The following is a 17,852-nucleotide window of genomic DNA, read 5'->3' on the forward strand; positions in this document are numbered from 1 at the left end:
ATGATGGGCAGTATGTACAGTATGTACAGTGTGATGGGCTGTGTGTACAGTATGATGGGCTGTATGTTCAGTATGATGTACAGTACGATGGGCTGTATGTGCAGTATGTACAGTATGATGGTCTCTATATTCAGTATGATGGGCTGTATGATGGGCAGTATGATGGGATGTATGTACAGTTTGATGGGCTGTATGATGGGCTGTATCTACATTATGATGGGCAGTATGTACAGTGTGATGGGCTATATGTACTGAATGATGGGCTGTATGTACAGTATGATGGGCTGTATGTACAGTATGATGGGCAGTATGATGGGCTGTATGGTACAGTATGATTGGCTGTATGTACGGTATTATGGGCTGTATGTACAGTATGATGGGCTGTATGTACAGTATGGTGGGCTGTATGTATAGTATGATGGGCTGTATGTACAGTGTGATGGGCAGTGTGTACAGTATGATGGGCTGTATGTACAGTGTCATGGCCAGTATGATGGGCTGTATGTACAGTTTAATGTGCAGTATGATGGGCTGTATGTACAGTATGATGGGCAGTATGATGGGCTGTATGTCCAGTAAGATGGGCAGTTTAATGTGCAGTATGATGGGCTGTATGTACAGTATGATGGGCAGTATGATGGGCTGTATGTACAGTTTGATGGGCTGTATGTACAGTATGATGGGCAGTATGTACTGAATGATGTGCTGTATATACTGAATTATGGGCTCTATGATGGGCCGTATGTTGGGCAGTGTGATGTACAGTTTGATGGGCTGTATGATGTACAGTACGATGGGCTGTTTGATGGGCAGTATGTGCAGTATTTTGGGCTGTATGATGTACAGTACGATGGGCTGTTTGATGGGCAGTATGTGCAGTATGATGGGCTGTATGTACAGTATGATGGGCAGTATGATGGGCTGTATGTACAGTATTATGGTCTGTATGTTCAGTATGATGGGCTGTATCTACAGTATGATGGGCAGTATGAGGGGTTGTATGTACTGAATGATGGGCTGTATGATGGACAGTATGATGGGATGTTTGTACAGTTTGATGGGCTGTATGATGGGCTGTATCTACATTATGATGCGCAGTATGTACAGTGTGATGGGCTGTATGTACTGAATGATGGGCTGTATGTACAGTATGATGGGCTGTATGTACAGTATGATGGGCTGTATGGTACAGTATGATGGGCTGTATGTACGTTATGATGGGCTGTATGTACAGTATGATGGGCTGTATGTACAGTATGGTGGGCTGTATGTATAGTATGATGGGCTATATGTACAGTGTGATGGGCTGTATGTACAGTATGATGGGCTGTATGTTCAGTATGATGGGCTGTATCTACAGTATGATGGGCAGTATGAGGGGTTGTATGTACTGAATGATGGGCTGTATGATGGACAGTATGATGGGATGTTTGTACAGTTTGATGGGCTGTATGATGGGCTGTATCTACATTATGATGCGCAGTATGTACAGTGTGATGGGCTGTATGTACTGAATGATGGGCTGTATGTACAGTATGATGGGCTGTATGTACAGTATGATGGGCTGTATGGTACAGTATGATGGGCTGTATGTACGTTATGATGGGCTGTATGTACAGTATGATGGGCTGTATGTACAGTATGGTGGGCTGTATGTATAGTATGATGGGCTATATGTACAGTGTGATGGGCTGTATGTACAGTATGATGGGCTGTATGTTCAGTATGATGTACAGTACGAGGGGCTGTATGTGCAGTATGTACAGTATGATGGTCTCTATGTTCAGTATGATGGGCTGTATGATGGGCAGTATGATGGGATGTATGTACAGTTTGATGGGCTGTATGATGGGCTGTATCTACATTAGGATGGGCAGTATGTACAGTGTGATGGGCTATATGTACTGAATGATGGGCTGTATGTACAGTATGATGGGCTGTATGGTACAGTATGATTGGCTGTATGGTGGGCTGTATGTATAGTATGATGGGCTGTATGTACAGTGTGATGGGCAGTGTGTACAGTATGATGGGCTGTATGTACAGTGTCATGGCCAGTATGATGGGCTGTATGTACAGTTTAATGTGCAGTATGATGGGCTGTATGTACAGTATGATGGGCTGTATGTACAGTATGATGGGCAGTATGTACTAAATGATGTGCTGTATGTACTGAATTATGGGCTGTATGATGGGTAGTATGTTGGGCCGTATGTTGGGCAGTATGATGTACAGTTTGATGGTCTGTATGATGTACAGTACGATGGGCTGTTTGATGGGCAGTATGTGCAGTATTTTGGGCTGTATGATGTACAGTACGATGGGCTGTTTGATGGGCAGTATGTGCAGTATGATGGGCTGTATGTACAGTATGATTGGCAGTATGATGGGCTGTATGTACAGTATGATGGTCTGTATGTTCAGTATGATGGGCTGTATCTACAGTATGATGGGCAGTATGAGGGACTGTATGTACTGAATGATGGGCTGTATGATGGGCAGTATGATGGGCAGTATGTACTGAATGATGGGCTGTATGATGGGCAGTATGTTGGGCAGTATGTACTGAATGATGGGCAGTATGTTGGGCAGTATGATGGGCAGTATGTACTGAATGATGGGCTGTATGATGGGCAGTATGTTGGGCAGTATGTTGGGCAGTATGATGGGCAGTATGTTGGGCAGTATGTTGGGCAGTATGATGGGCGGTATGTTGGGCAGTATGATGGGGCAGTATGTTGGGCAGTATGTTGGGCAGTATGATTGGCAGTATGTTGGATAGTATGATGGGCAGTATGATGGGGCAGTATGTTGGGGAGTATGATTGGCAGTATGTTGGGCAGTATGTTGGGCAGTATGTTGGGCAGTATGATGGGCGGTATGTTGGGCAGTATGATGGGGCAGTATGTTGGGCAGTATGTTGGGGAGTATGATTGGCAGTATGATGGGCAGTATGATGGGGCAGTATGATGGGGCAGTATGTTGGGGCAGTATGATGGGCAGTATGTTGGGCAGTATGTTGGGGAGTATGTTGGGGAGCATGTTGGATAGTATGATGGGCAGTATGATGGGGCAGTATGATGGGGCAGTATGATTGGCAGTATGTTGGATAGTATGATGGGCAGTATGATGGGGCAGTATGTTGGGGAGTATGATGGGGCAGTATGTTGGGGAGTATGTTGGGGAGTATGTTGGATAGTATGATGGGCAGTATGATGGGGCAGTATGTTGGGGAGTATGTTGGGGAGTATGATGGGGCAGTATGTTGGATAGTATGATGGGCAGTATGATGGGGCAGTATGTTGGGGAGTATGTTGGGGAGTATGATGGGGCAGTATGTTGGATAGTATGATGGGCAGTATGATGGGGCAGTATGTTGGGGAGTATGCTGGGGAGTATGTTGGATAGTATGATGGGCAGTATGATGGGGCAGTATGTTGGGGAGTATGATGGGGAGTATGATGGGGCAGTATGTTGGATAGTATGATGGGCAGTATGATGGGGCAGTATGTTGGGGAGTATGATGGGGCAGTATGTTGGATAGTATGATGGGCAGTATGATGGGGCAGTATGTTGGGGAGTATGTTGGATAGTATGATGGGCAGTATGATGGGGCAGTATGTTGGGGAGTATGTTGGGGAGTATGTTGGATAGTATGATGGGCAGTATGTTGGGCAGTATGTTGGGGAGTATGATGGGGCAGTATGTTGGATAGTATGATGGGCAGTATGATGGGGCAGTATGTTGGGGAGTATGTTGGGGAGAATGATGGGGCAGTATGTTGGATAGTATGATGGGCAGTATGATGGGGCAGTATGTTGGGGAGTATGTTGGGGAGTATGTTGGATAGTATGATGGGCAGTATGATGGGGCAGTATGTTGGGGAGTATGATGGGGAGTATGATGGGGCAGTATGTTGGATAGTATGATGGGCAGTATGTTGGGCAGTATGTTGGGCAGTATGTTGGGGAGTATGATGGGGCAGTATGTTGGATAGTATGATGGGCAGTATGATGGGGCAGTATGATGGGGCAGTATGTTGGATAGTATGATGGGCAGTATGATGGGGCAGTATGATGGGGCAGTATTTTGGGGAGTATGATGGGGCAGTATGTTGGATAGTATGATGGGCAGTATGATGGGGCAGTATGTTGGGGAGTATGATGGGGCAGTATGTTGGATAGTATGATGGGCAGTATGTTGGGCAGTATGTTGGGGAGTATGTTGGATAGTATGATGGGCAGTATGATGGGCTGTATGTTGGATAGTATGTTGGATAGTATGATGGGCAGTATGATGGGGCAGTATGTTGGGGAGTATGTTGGGGAGTATGATGGGGCAGTATGTTGGATAGTATGATGGGCAGTATGATGGGGCAGTATGTTGGGGAGTATGTTGGGGAGTATGTTGGATAGTATGATGGGCAGTATGATGGGGCAGTATGTTGGGGAGTATGTTGGGGAGTATGTTGGATAGTATGATGGGCAGTATGTTGGGCAGTATGTTGGGCAGTATGTTGGGGAGTATGATGGGGCAGTATGTTGGATAGTATGATGGGCAGTATGATGGGGCAGTATGATGGGGCAGTATGTTGGATAGTATGATGGGCAGTATGATGGGGCAGTATGATGGGGAGTATGATGGGGCAGTATGTTGGATAGTATGATGGGCAGTATGATGGGGCAGTATGTTGGGGAGTATGTTGGGGAGTATGATGGGGCAGTATGTTGGATAGTATGATGGGCAGTATGTTGGGCAGTATGTTGGGGAGTATGTTGGATAGTATGATGGGCAGTATGATGGGCTGTATGTTGGATAGTATGATGGGCAGTATGTTGGATAGTATGATGGGCAGTATGATGGGGCAGTATGTTGGGGAGTATGATGGGCAGTATGTTGGATAGTATGATGGGCAGTATGATGGGGCGGTATGTTGGGGAGTATGATGGGGAGTATGATGGGGCAGTATGTTGGGGAGTATGATGGGGCAGTATGTTGGGGAGTATGTTGGGCAGTATGATGGGGCAGTATGTTGGGGAGTATGTTGGATAGTATGATGGGCAGTATGATGGGCTGTATGTTGGATAGTATGATGGGCAGTATGTTGGATAGTATGATGGGCAGTATGTTGGGCAGTATGTTGGGGAGTATGATTGGCAGTATGTTGGGCAGTATGTTGGGCAGTAGTAAAAGGACACGACTAATGAATGGATTGCTGGAAGCCCTCTCTCTTGGTTGTGTTGTTTGTGTGTGCAGATGATCTATGTTTATCCTCTGTCTTCTCTCCTGTCTTCCCCTCTGCTGTCCTCTCCTCTCTGCTCTGCTCTGATCTCCCTCCCCTCTTCTCCTCCACCAGGCAGCTGTGGCTCTGCAGCAGGTGGGCTGGCAGGAGGTGTACCCCATGGACTTCTACTCCAATCAGAGCCTGGGGCCATGGGCGCCCAACCACCCCGACAACCAACCAGCTCAGCCCACCCGCAAACAGACACAGGTGAGTAGGGCAGAAGACGAATGACTTGGGGGGGGGGGGGGGGGGGGTGAAACCAAGTGTGTCCAAAATGCTTGAAGCCTCTCGTGTGTGTGTGTGTGTGTGTGTGTGTGTGTGTGTGTGTGTGTGTGTGTGTGTGTGTGTGTGTGTGTGTGTGTGTGTCATGTGCCTTAAATGGAAGCGCTTACTAAGAGCGAGCGCGTCACCATGGTGACACCCAGCGGTACACTGACAACAGAACACATTTCATGATTTTACATTTCTTCTTTGACTTCTTTGATCAACAATCAAATGTATGCATTTGATTGTTATGAACATTCCTTGTGAGTTTTCCTGTCATTGTATCAGGAGTAGGTACTATTAGGGGTAGGCACTGTCACAGTTCCAAATGTTAACTCTCTCCCACTGTTTCCCTACAGAAGACTGGCTCACAGCCAGCCCCTACCTCCACTCCCTCACAGCAGTCTAAACTGTGTGGACAGAACCAGTGCGCCCCTTTTGGCTGTCAGGGAGAATGACATGTACACCTCCACTGCTGGCTGCCAACCAGCTGTTGGAGCTCAGGAGGGCTTTCACTCTGAGCCCTGCTCAACACCTCACCTCCCCCAGGAGACAGAGAGCAGTACAGAGAACCAGAGACACTTCACCTCAGATACCCCTCCATTATATTTACTGTCCTGATGGAATGGACATTACTGCATCAAAGTTTGAGAGAGAGAGAGAGATTTAATATTTTAACCAACATGTCTACCAATCAGTAGCAGTTAGAAGTATGTGTCAGACAGGAGCTCCTGGTTAGGGCTGTGTATTAGTCAGTCACGACTTGCTCTCCACTCATTATTTATTAATGACAGGAGTCTTTCAGTGTGTGTGTGTGAGATGTGGCCTAGGCTGGTTTCCTGAGTACATCATCCTAGGTTATCTACCACAGTCTCTTTGATGTCACACGTACGGCACCCCTCTGATGTCACAAGCCCCCCCGATAAGGCCTGCTGTGCTGCAGCTTCTACTCAGATCAGTCACAGCCTCATCTCATTCGAATCACAAGCCCAGGTGCTAGATACTGCTGGTCCCACCAGATGCCCAGGTCCTCGATGTTGTATTGGGTAATGTGCTACGTCACTGTATATAATATCACATTACACCATGCTCGACACCTCAGCGTTTCCCTCACAAGGCTAGCTAGTGAGTTATAAAGGTGTTTGTTTACTGGCTGTTGTCTTGTTGGTTTGAATAGAAGCATTGGAAAACAGAGTTCTTTCAGTTGAGGTATAATTGACATATTGGGAGGTGGGGATTTGGCAGGAGATTGCATTCAACAGATAAATAAAGAATCTTCACTCCCTAATGCTTGTAGGATCTGCAGAGAAAATATCAAACTTAATTAAGCTGAGTAAACTTTGGTGGATTGCAAAGCCAAACTGAATATCCTCTCTAGTGTCTCTTCGCTGTTTACTTCTTTATTGTCCAGTGTCTGAATCCTTACCCACAGAGAATCCCTACCTACATATTTTAAAACATAAACACTATAGCACTGTACCTGTCCACAGCCCTGGGATATGTTTATTAAGCACAGGCACGGAATAATGTTTTTAAATGGAGACAGAAATGAGCATGCTAAACCAATATGTCTAGGTAGTACTTCCTCTGTTTCAAACAATTTGCTTTTTTTCTTGGTAACTGAAGTAACCCAAGTATTTGCACCACCTCTGCTCTCAGACTTGTCTTCCACAGAGACTCTGATCCAATGCACATATATGGCCAAATGCAGAAAAACATGTTATGTGAGAAAATTCTCCCCGTATGATCTGTGATGTATTGTGTCAGACATATTGCACCACAGGTTCATTGGACCAGAGATGAAGTGGGAGGCAGTGGCCACTAGATGGAGAAATCTGCATAGCCAGTGTGTTTTAGTCCCACTCTGATAGTGCTGCTAAATCACCAGAGCTCATGGGGGATTGATTTATCACTGTTTTGTATGGCAGTGTAGTGGGTGAGTGTGCTTGGGGGTGTCCTTCCAAGAACCCTGTGTGCTTTTTGTATTCAGTGTGTGTAATTGTTTCCAGATGTTTGGGGAATGTGACTCCACTCTCTTCCATCTCCCTTGGCATCCCTCCCCCTCTCCCTCTCTCTCCAAATGTTTTTGCCATCATGTTTCTTCTGCCAGCAGCTCCCCGTTTCCTGTCCCTGGGGCAGGATTGGCCAGGGTGGGGTTATGGAGGGGTTATGACTGCTTTTGACTGCTTATGAGCTTCCTGTGCACATGTGTCACGTGACTAAGTCATTTCAGTTGAATGCAGTCAGTTGTACAACTGACTAGGTATTTCCCTTTCCTTTCTCAAAGACAACAGGTGTCATGGATTACGTAGGCGTTTGACTGCTATCAGTTTGCGCTGTACGGTCAGCTGGTGTTTATTGTAACCCAGTTCCTATGTTGGTCACCCAAAACCATTATGTTGATATCCCCCAAATACAATAAAACATTTGAGACCTCTTAAGATATGTGTTAATATATAGGTCATAGTGTATCGCAGGAGGTTGGTGGGACCTTAATTGGGGAGGACGAGCTCAGGGTAACAGCTGGAGCGGCATCAGTGGAATGGTATCAAATATATCAAACACATGGTTTCTATGTGTTTGATGCCATTCCATCCAGCCATTATTATGAGCCGTCCTCCCCTCAGCAGCCTCCACTGTAGTATATCTTAAATAGCACTTCTGTAAAACCCAAAGATGTGTTGCACCAACTGATTGCTTACTTTCAGACTCCTAGTATGTGCTTGTTTGTTTGTTTGTTTTTCTGGTCCAGAGAAGGCTCCTCAGAGGAGGAAGGGGAGGACCATTCTCCTCAGTGAAATTGTAAAACATTTCAAAAGTGATCCTTTTCAGATAAAACGGTATTAAATATATTCACGTCACCAAATAATTAATTAAAACACACTGTTTTGCAATGAAGGTCTACAGTAGCCTCAGCAGCACTCTGTAGGGTAGCACCATGGTGTAGCCAGAGGACAGCTAGCTTCTGTCCTCCTCTGGGTACATTGACTTCAATACAAAACCTAGGAGGCTCATGGTTCTCACCCCCTTCCATAGACTTACGCAGTAATTATGACAACGTCCAGAGGATGTCCTCCAACCTATCAGAGCTCTTGCAGCATGAACTGACAAGTTGTCCACCCAATCAAAGGATCAGAGAATGAATTAACTGCTTACTGACTGTACACTAACTTTACTGCATAATTATAGCAGGTTTACTAACACCTTAGTTCTATTAGCTATGTTGACTATGACATTACTTTAACTAATATGGTGCCCACAATGTAGGCTGTGTGTAGTGGTTATGATATGGTTTGGCTCGTATAGTTTTTTTTTACCTGGTCACATACAGCTGATGTGTTGTGCATTGAAGTCCAAAAGTGAATGGAAAAGGTGAGAGGAGGGGAGCACATAGATGCGAGAAGGGATACAATGTGGCTGCTATGAAAGTGAACCATGTTTACTCGTGATCAGGTGTGTATTCATTCCGCTGATTCTGTGGAAAAACGTTTCTTAAACGGAAGCAAACGGAGCGTAACTGGGATAAACAACTGAATTTGTCTTATAGAAACTAGTTTGCAACTGTTGGACTAATGATTCTACCCTAGATCAGCTAGATGCAGGGAAGAGTGTGCAAAGGGGTATGCACTGTCTGTCACCTCAACATTTTCCCTGGACCTGTATGCGCCTACATTGTAAACGTTCATTCATAGGCTAGGTTGTAGCAACCTCATGATGGGTATAGGGAAAATTCAAGAATCATGTAGTAGCCTAAACTTATCACTGTTACATTGAGCTGGGTGTATGGAATATGAATGACAGTCATCCAATATGCTGTAATAGAAATAAGATAAGCACATGAATAAAAAATGTGTCCTCCCTTATCATTAATGACACCGACCGCAACTGGTCTGGTCTTATGTGTTTGTCACCTGTTAGGGAAGAGGCAACACTCCGTGTGATGTATTCATCTACTCATTTATTTTCATGACAGCGGAGAAGCTGAGTCACAGTAGCCTCCTTCCCCTCCGCTCTCCCTTCATCTCCAATGACCCCATCAGTCCCTGTTGCCCTCCTGTGTACAGAACATTCACTCAGAGGTCTGACATCTTGATTTGGCGGATTGGGACTGGTCGTCATTTGCACCATCCTCCCTCCACCTCTTTCATTTTGTCATCCTTCTCTTTCCGGGGTTGTTAAAGTTATTTTCTTTCACACAGACATATGAACAGATCTACAAACGTCAGACACACTTTTGCTATTTTGACAAGTTGCACAACAACTAAGGGAGAGTGAGAGCAGGGGATTGTGCAACTCTGTTTTTGTTGTTTTTCTGCAAAAGTGACTTGGAGGCTATGTGTGTGGACTCCAGACGATGTGACTGGGCCAGCCACGGCTGGAGGAGCGCAGTGGGCCAGCCACGGCTGGAGGTGCGCAGGCGTGGCTGGAGACGGTATATTCCATTTAGAATATTATATCACTACAAAGAAGAGGATCTGGTTCATTTGACTGCTGAATTTTGGAGACCTGGTTGTTCGTTATGTCGGTAAGACTGTGACTACGGGTAGTAATTATGTTGTATGCTGTGAAACCTCTTTGTGCTGCATTGGTATGTCAACATGGCATTTGTGGCAACATTTTCAATGTTGTATCTACAGTGGAAAAATGAGATTATAAGCATACAAACAGTCTCAATTTAAGAGTATTGCTGTCAAATTAGATTGCTACTGTATGATGTGTAATACTATCCAGAATCGTCTACTTTCCCCAATGTTAATGGGAGCTTGGGGGTGGGAGGGGGAGGCTGGGAGAGGGAGCTTGAGACTGGGAGGGGGGGGGGGGGGGGGGAGGCTGAGGGCTGGCATAGGGGGGTTGGGAGGCTGAGGGCTGGGAGAGGGGGGGGGGGAGGTTGAGGGCTGGGTGAGGCCTTTGCCACATTGGCAGGAAAACAAACAGCTGAATGTGGGCATTCCTTAGGGGAGGAACGATGGAATTAGACGAGTTCAGTGGTAAGATATGTCAGATGACATTGATCAAGGAAGAATACAATGTAAAAGGACCATCTTGGCCTAACTTATTTGCAGTTCCAAATAATTAGTACACGTATCATCAGCATACAATCAGATGGAAGTTAACTGAGGGGGAAGTTTATTGTCAGAAATGTTAATGATTATTCAGTGTTTTCAGCTCCACCGGGATCTGTAAGTGTTAATGTGAGAAAAAGCTGGTGGGTGTGGGCAGAATGTGTGTGGGCACGGACAGAATAGATAGGAATATGAAGGAAGGTTGCTAGGAGGTTGGATAAAATACTTTGATGGAGGAAAAATGAAGTGTTGTAAAGATATGAGTAATTCTGTGTGGGAGGTCAGTCTGTCTCTTATCAGCCTGCCAAATGCCAGCCCAGCACAATGCTGCCATGGATTATCTCTCTAGTGCTTTTTAATACCTGTAGAAAAAGACTGCTTCATTGTCTGTGTTCTTCTTCTCTCATAGTTTCTCTTTAATTCAATAATTTCCTCACACTCTCTTTCACACTTAATCTCCTTAGTGACAAACTGTGTCTTTAGGGCATTATTGAAGTGCTGACATGACATAGTGTAAACTAGTACAGTGCATTAGTAATAATAATAATTGGAGAAGGATTTTCCCTGCATTTATGCAAATGCACACACACACAACCCCTAGGTGAAGTATGGAGAGTCCACACAGGGAATCCCTAGTCGACAGCATTACTGCCATGTGGTTGTCGTGCCCCTCAGTCAATTGAAAGGTCAGCCTATCTCAGGACTGGTAAGAAGACACTACTGGCATTCAGGCTACTGCCATTCACTTTGTTACAGGCTGCATCCCAAATGGCACCATATTCTTATAGTGCGCTCCTTTTGACCAGGGGCAGGGCCCATAGAGGGCCTTTTGGGATGCACCCACAGTGTCCTAAGTTGTCATGTATTGAAGATGCACTAAATGACCAAAGGTAAGTGGACACCTGCTCATTGAACATCTCATTCCAAAATCACTGTCATTCATATGGAGTTGGTCCCCCCTTTGCTACTATAACAGCCTCTACTCTTCTGGGAAGGCTTTCAACTAGATGTTGGAACATTGCTTCAGGGACTTGCTTCCATTCAGCCACGAGCATTAGTGAGGTCGGGCTCTGATGTTGGGCAATTAGGCCTGGCTCGCAGTCGGCATTCCAATTCATCCCAAAGGTGTTCAATGGGGTTGAGGTAAGGGCTCTGTGCAGGCCAGTGAAGTTCTTCCATACAGATATCGACAAACCATTTCTGTATGGATCTCACTTTTCTGCACAGGGGCATTGTCATGCTGAAACAGGAAAGGAAGGTTGTTAGGAGGTTGCCCAAACACAAAGTTGGAAGCACAGAATCGTCTAGAATGTCATTGTTCGCTGTAGCTTTAAGATGTTTCTTCACTGGAACTAAGGGGCCTACCCCGAACCATGGGAAAAAAAGCCCAGACTATTATTCCTCCTCCAAACTTTACAGTCAGCACTTTGCATTCGGACAGGTAGCTTTCTCCTGGCATCCGCCAAACCCAGATTAGTTGGTCGGACTGCCAGGTGCTCCAGAGTCCAATGGCGGTGAGCTTTACACCGCTCCTGCCGACTCTTGGCATTGTGCACAGTGTTCTAAGGCTTGTGTGCAGCTGCGGAGTAGTATAGTAGTATTACTACTACTAGTAGAGTAGTATTGCTGATTTTAGGATCGGTTTTGCCTTTTAGATGACAATGAATAAAGGGCACCTGATCCTAGATCACCACTCCTACTCTGAGATGCTTCATATACAGGTCCCAAACTAAAGGAAACGCCAACATAAAGTGTCTTAATAGGGTATTGGGCCACCATAACCTGCCAGAACAGCTTCAATGCACCTCCGCATTGTCCGGAACTCTATTGGAAGGATGCGACAACTTTCTTCCATGAGAAATTCTATCATTTGGTGTTTTGTTAGTGGTGGTGGAAAACGCTGTCTCAGGTGTGGCTCCAGAATCTCCCATGCATGTTAAATTGGGTTGAGATCTGGTGACTGAGACGACCATGGCATATGGTTTACATCATTTTCATGCTCATCAAACCATTCAGTTACCAATCATGCCCTGTGGATGGGGTCATTGTCACCCTATGGGGGCATATACTTTGTACCCCTCATTTACTTGTGTTTCTATTATTTTGACCTGTATATGCCAGTTACTCCAAAGCAGAAAGGTCAACAGGAGTAAAAAATAATTAAAACATTTAAAAAATGACAGACAAAATGCAAGTTCATCATTTTATAAAATGCTAATTGAATACATAACATGTATTTATATTAAACTGTTGCTTTTAGGTAAAGAAAAAGCAGGACAACCAGAGAAAGTAGGAAATAGAAGATCAGAACCACCTGTATAAAGAAGGAAGTCAGAAAAAGATCTACAGACATAATGGAGATAAAAACATACTTCAATATCCTCATGAAGAAATGATTGTAGCTCTTGAAGTGATCTGTATTCTACAGAACTGCTCTGTCTGTTCCTATCAGGGCTTATGTGGGCTGGTGAAAAATAGATGACATGTTAGAGTTCAGTGTACTCCCTGTGCTTCACACTGTCTTTCATTTTTGCTTATAAGTGTGTACCTAACCCAGGGCTGTGCTCTGATGATAAACACTCACTAACTACCGGAATCTCCTTCATCATCTCCTGGCACTTCTTTCCTCTCCCCTCAAGGATGTGTTTAATATATATTTGTGACGGATCCTTGAATGATTAAGGGTAATATCTCAATAGGCAGAAAACATCAGAATCCAGATAACACCACTGTTTTCATGCACAAGTCATCAAGTTCACGTTGTTCTTTTTCACAGGCCTGGGGAATCAATGTCCTGTATTATGCCACTGCAAATGGGCTGGGCTCTTTCTGCACTGTCTAACTGCTGAAATGTCAGGCTTGTCCTGAACAGAGCCATCTATTTGTCTAAATGTAGATCTCTGCATTTCTTGGTTGCTTCATTAGCAAATCACAGTATTCTAAACAGACTTGTTACACTAGTCAGCACATGCACCAAAGTGCTGGTAACAAACACTGTGCCCTCATCACAACCTCGTAATCTCCAACAATATACCAATTTTCTAAGGTCAAAGGTCACAGCATCACTGCAGGTGTTTTGACGTTTCCAGTCTTTCTCTGAGGAACTCATCACACAGCCTTCCTTACACACCCCTGTCAATGTGATGTAGGTTTGCCCCCTAGCGACCATGGCTGTAGACTGTTACCAGTGGTGCTGTTGCTACAGTAACAATCTAATGCCACGGTCACCATGGAGACAGCGGGAGAATGGGATTTACTGTGGAAACACATAGTGAATGAGGATTGGCTTGTTGGTGTGTTGAGGGACCCCACAGACTGCAGAGTAGGGCTTTGCAGTAGAACCTTCACACTTTATCTAACTACACATGTTAGCTCTCTGTCTTTGACACTCAATCCACCAGGGATACACACGAAGACAGCTGCATGGGCCTGGTGGGCAGACGGGGTAGAGATTTGCCAGACGTCAGTAGCCATGACTGTAGACTGTTACAATGAGTTTTAAGCAGTAAGCAGTCTAGAGCCAAGGTATTGATGCACTGACTGTAATAGCAATCACATTGCATTTCTACATCTGAAATATCACAACATATAGGAACAAAAACATAAACCCATGCAACATTATCAATTACTCGATACTTTTGGTATTTTAGAAATAAGCTTGAAGCCATTCTTAAAAAGCTGTGTAAGTGTACTGGCTCTTAGTGGTGCTGATGTAGTTGTCTTGTCCTACTCTGGCCATAGCTCCTGTTGTGTCTGACCTAAAGAATATGTTATGTGACAACATAGTAGTAAACAAATAATGACCAAGATACCCACATTATCTTATATTTTTAGACTCAATGGTTTGAAAGTTCATTGGTATTTATTGTATTTGTTTTTCACTGAATATATAATATGGGTTTATCTAAGAAGATAAGAGAGAACTCGAAGTTATAACCTTACATTTCCCACACCAAAAATATAACAAAAGTCTATGATTTTAGAGCTTTTTGTGTCGCTGTCCAACGCCTGACCAGTGCCTACGCAAGGAGTATGCAGTCGCACTGGGAGAATCTCAATTGCATACCCATTGGGTCCTCTCTCCTCACCTCCTTCTCAAACCCCATTAGATGAGAAAGCCAGAGATTCCGGCCCTCTGACCTTCTCCAATAGGTTTTGAGAAGGAGGCAAAGAGAGAGGACCCAAGGAATATGCAATTGAGATGATCCCAAATGACAGAGACCCATTGGCCAAATTTCTGTCACAGAACTGTAAACACCTCCATAAATGCTCACTTTCTTTTCGATAGCTTTGCACGTGTGCTCTGAATTGGGCATGTTGACGGGCACTGCTGGTCAAATCAATTTTCTAACCAAAAGCAAAAACTCAACAATCAGACGGAAGTGATACTTGGCCAAATCAGAACGGGAACAGTAGGACACCAGCATGCATCGGTTGTCTGAGTCTGTGTCTAATTGTTATTTTTGAAGAATTAAGTACCTATTTGATGGTCTTATTAGCCTATATTTCCTAAGACTATCAATATTCAGGAGTCAGGTACACCTCTTGTTTCAAGACACTAGCAAGAGAGTACCGGTCTTTCAGCTCCCCTCCAGTAGGCTACCTCAGTCCGAGTAGCCTGTTTTGTTTTCCCACAGGACAGACTCCTTTCTTTTCTCTGAGCATACAGAGGCACTTGCTGCTCAGGGTTTACTATATCTTGTTTCGAAGACATTGAATGTTTTAGTAGCAAGAGGCTAGATAACTTTTCAGCACCATGGACAGCTACGATCAAATGGAAGTCTACCTCAGAGTATCCTGTCTATTCGGTTTTCCATAGAGATACTGTAGCTAGTGATCAATTTTCACTGGAGCATAGACAGGGACTTTATTCTTCTGAGTAGCCTACAATGTCATATCACTTGTACCGGTGTGGATATAAGCCAGCAACAGGAAGAAGAATAGTTTTTCGACCCAAAGTCGTCGTCATTCCGTGCAGTTCTACAGTTGTTACCTTGGGAAGATTTCAAAGGACCCCCAGGCGCTGGCGCTCCTTCCCCCCCCACCCCCCTCTTCTCCCGCGCTCTACTCAGAGCAGGGTGAGCTCGCACTGCAGCATGCGGACCTAGTGACGCCTCGCGCTGTCTCTTTAAAGACTTCTGATCGGTGATTGGAAGTTGTCTCCGTGTGCGCAGGAATGACGCAGAATTGAGAACGCGTCACGATGTCATGTCAACGTGAGAGAAAAAAAACCTGGCGAAGAGATGGAGAGTCCCTTAATGCCTAAGCGATAGATAGGCTGCTGGAATATCACATGAACACTCGGGCACAGGTAGAATGACATAGGATGATGCACTCAATGACATTCTGATGTGATTCTGTCGTGTCAACATGTAAAATAGCCTGGTATCCTACAATCTAATGTATAGGCTACAGGTTATAATGATTGGCCTGTTGATGAAAAGCAATTTTGAATATTTCTCTCATTCTCCTGTTTAGTCTACTTTACCTTTTTAACAAGACCGAAGTGGTAGCCTACTCTGAATATTGGGAATGAATAACAGGGTTTTGCACAGATAGCCTTAACTCGGTGGTACCCAAACAACAGAAACGCATCAACTGGGGATTGATTTGCTATCTGCGGTTCGGTCTGGGATGCTGGCTGGTTAATAACGTGCCGTCAGCGCACACGCAGGAAATTCGTCTCTCTTTATCAACTGTCACTGCACATGTGCGCCAAAGTGACTCACACTGCAGTAACTTTGAGCCTCTATATCTTCCGCAGTTTTAGGAAAAGGCTCGCACGAAGAAATAAAGTGCCTTTTGCTTGCAAATTAGTCTTGATTTAAACCGTCGTGAATTATTCACATTTGTTGTTGTTTAAAACGTGGTTGACAAACTATTTCAATTGTGACAATCAATATAAAATATTATTCAAACAACCACTGACAAAAATAAGCCACTTACCCATCTTGTGTAGAAACCGACCCAATTCTACTGAAAACTATGCTTCTATTTATGATCGTAGCTCACCAATTGAAATGTAACTGCATTAGATAAAAACCATAGGCATGGCATGAGCATTATGAATATCAGAAATTCAGATCATCTGTAATAGGTGAAAGCTTCTCTGTTTGATCCACATGCATTGCCCCCTTGCATCGTGGATAGCCTACCGGTGAAAATAAGTGGGCTCTCCCCGCGTTCTGTTTTTATAGACAAGCCATAGTACTAGTGATGGGGATGGGAGGGGGCACTCATTCATCGAAAAGCATCACCTACATGGATTATGTACGTAGACTCCTACGTCACTGAGGAAATGTAGTCAACAGGAGGACGCTTTAGGGTTCCGTTAGGAGAAAGGAAGGAAGGGAGAGAGGTATGAATGGATGATGGGGTGTAGTAAGGACCTTCATTTGCACTTTTAGAAAGGCAGTGATGAGCACTATGAGGCAAGGGCGAAATTGTGGTGTAGATATTGGGGGGGACAAACAGACTGTGTCCAGATGTCCTCCCTTGGATACATTTTGGACATTTTAAAACGCATTTCCTGACATTCTACACAGTTTGATATGACTTATTATGCCTCTCTGGGGGTGGGTGTATATGGAGGGGTATTTTAAAATCACAGTATAAGTGGAAGGATAAGTTTGGGGCAGGGATTTTTTTTGTTAGTTGGAAAAACAGCTAACTTCCTGCATTTCAGCAATTTTGCCATGGGGCAGAGATAAATATTTGCAGTTTTATAATACTATTCTACACATTTAGTCACCAGTCTGAGATACATTTTTGCAGTTTTAAAGCTAATTTCATGCAATTCTACACATTTTTTCCATAGGACAGAGATAAAAATGTGTTGTTTTATAGCTCATCTCATGCTATTCTTTTCATTTTGCCATGAGGATGAGAGAATATGATGCACATTTCCTGCTGCTCTTCACATGTTGCCATGAGGCTGAGAATTTATTTTGCAGTTTTAAAATAAATGTACAGTGAACACATTCTGTTAACTCATACACAAATAATGTTAACTCATCCTATACTCATATTTGTAGCCAAAGCATCAATTGGAGAACGAACACTTAAAAAAAAAAAAAAAAACTTGTATCTCAAAAATGCTTGCTATTTCCTCATAGAGGATGATGTCATCATTCTGAGGAGGATGAGCTGGCCAGTCAGTGGTCTACTCGCATTAATACTTTGAATGACCGGTATATACCCACACCATTCTGTTGTTGGGGTACGCCCACACCATTCCAACA

At 44.3% G+C, this 17,852-nt stretch overlaps 1 protein-coding gene across 3 annotated transcripts in view; it reads left to right on the forward strand.

Moving 5' to 3' along the window:
* Positions 1 to 7,989, forward strand: part of LOC139382859 (2-(3-amino-3-carboxypropyl)histidine synthase subunit 1-like) — a 109,330-nt gene extending 101,341 nt beyond the window's left edge. For 2 of the 3 annotated variants that reach the window (XM_071127098.1, XM_071127100.1), the window contains exons 11-12: positions 5,357 to 5,491; positions 5,908 to 7,989. In XM_071127098.1, the coding sequence (XP_070983199.1) occupies positions 5,357 to 5,491; positions 5,908 to 6,006 (234 nt within the window). In that variant the 3' untranslated portion in view covers positions 6,007 to 7,989. The remainder of the gene's footprint in view (positions 1 to 5,356; positions 5,492 to 5,907) is intronic. The other variant, XM_071127099.1, reaches the window with a different exon arrangement.
* Positions 7,990 to 17,852: the final 9,863 nt, after the last annotated feature.

This window comes from Oncorhynchus clarkii, chromosome 24 (assembly GCF_045791955.1).
Source record: "Oncorhynchus clarkii lewisi isolate Uvic-CL-2024 chromosome 24, UVic_Ocla_1.0, whole genome shotgun sequence".
Lineage (NCBI taxonomy): Eukaryota > Metazoa > Chordata > Actinopteri > Salmoniformes > Salmonidae > Oncorhynchus > Oncorhynchus clarkii.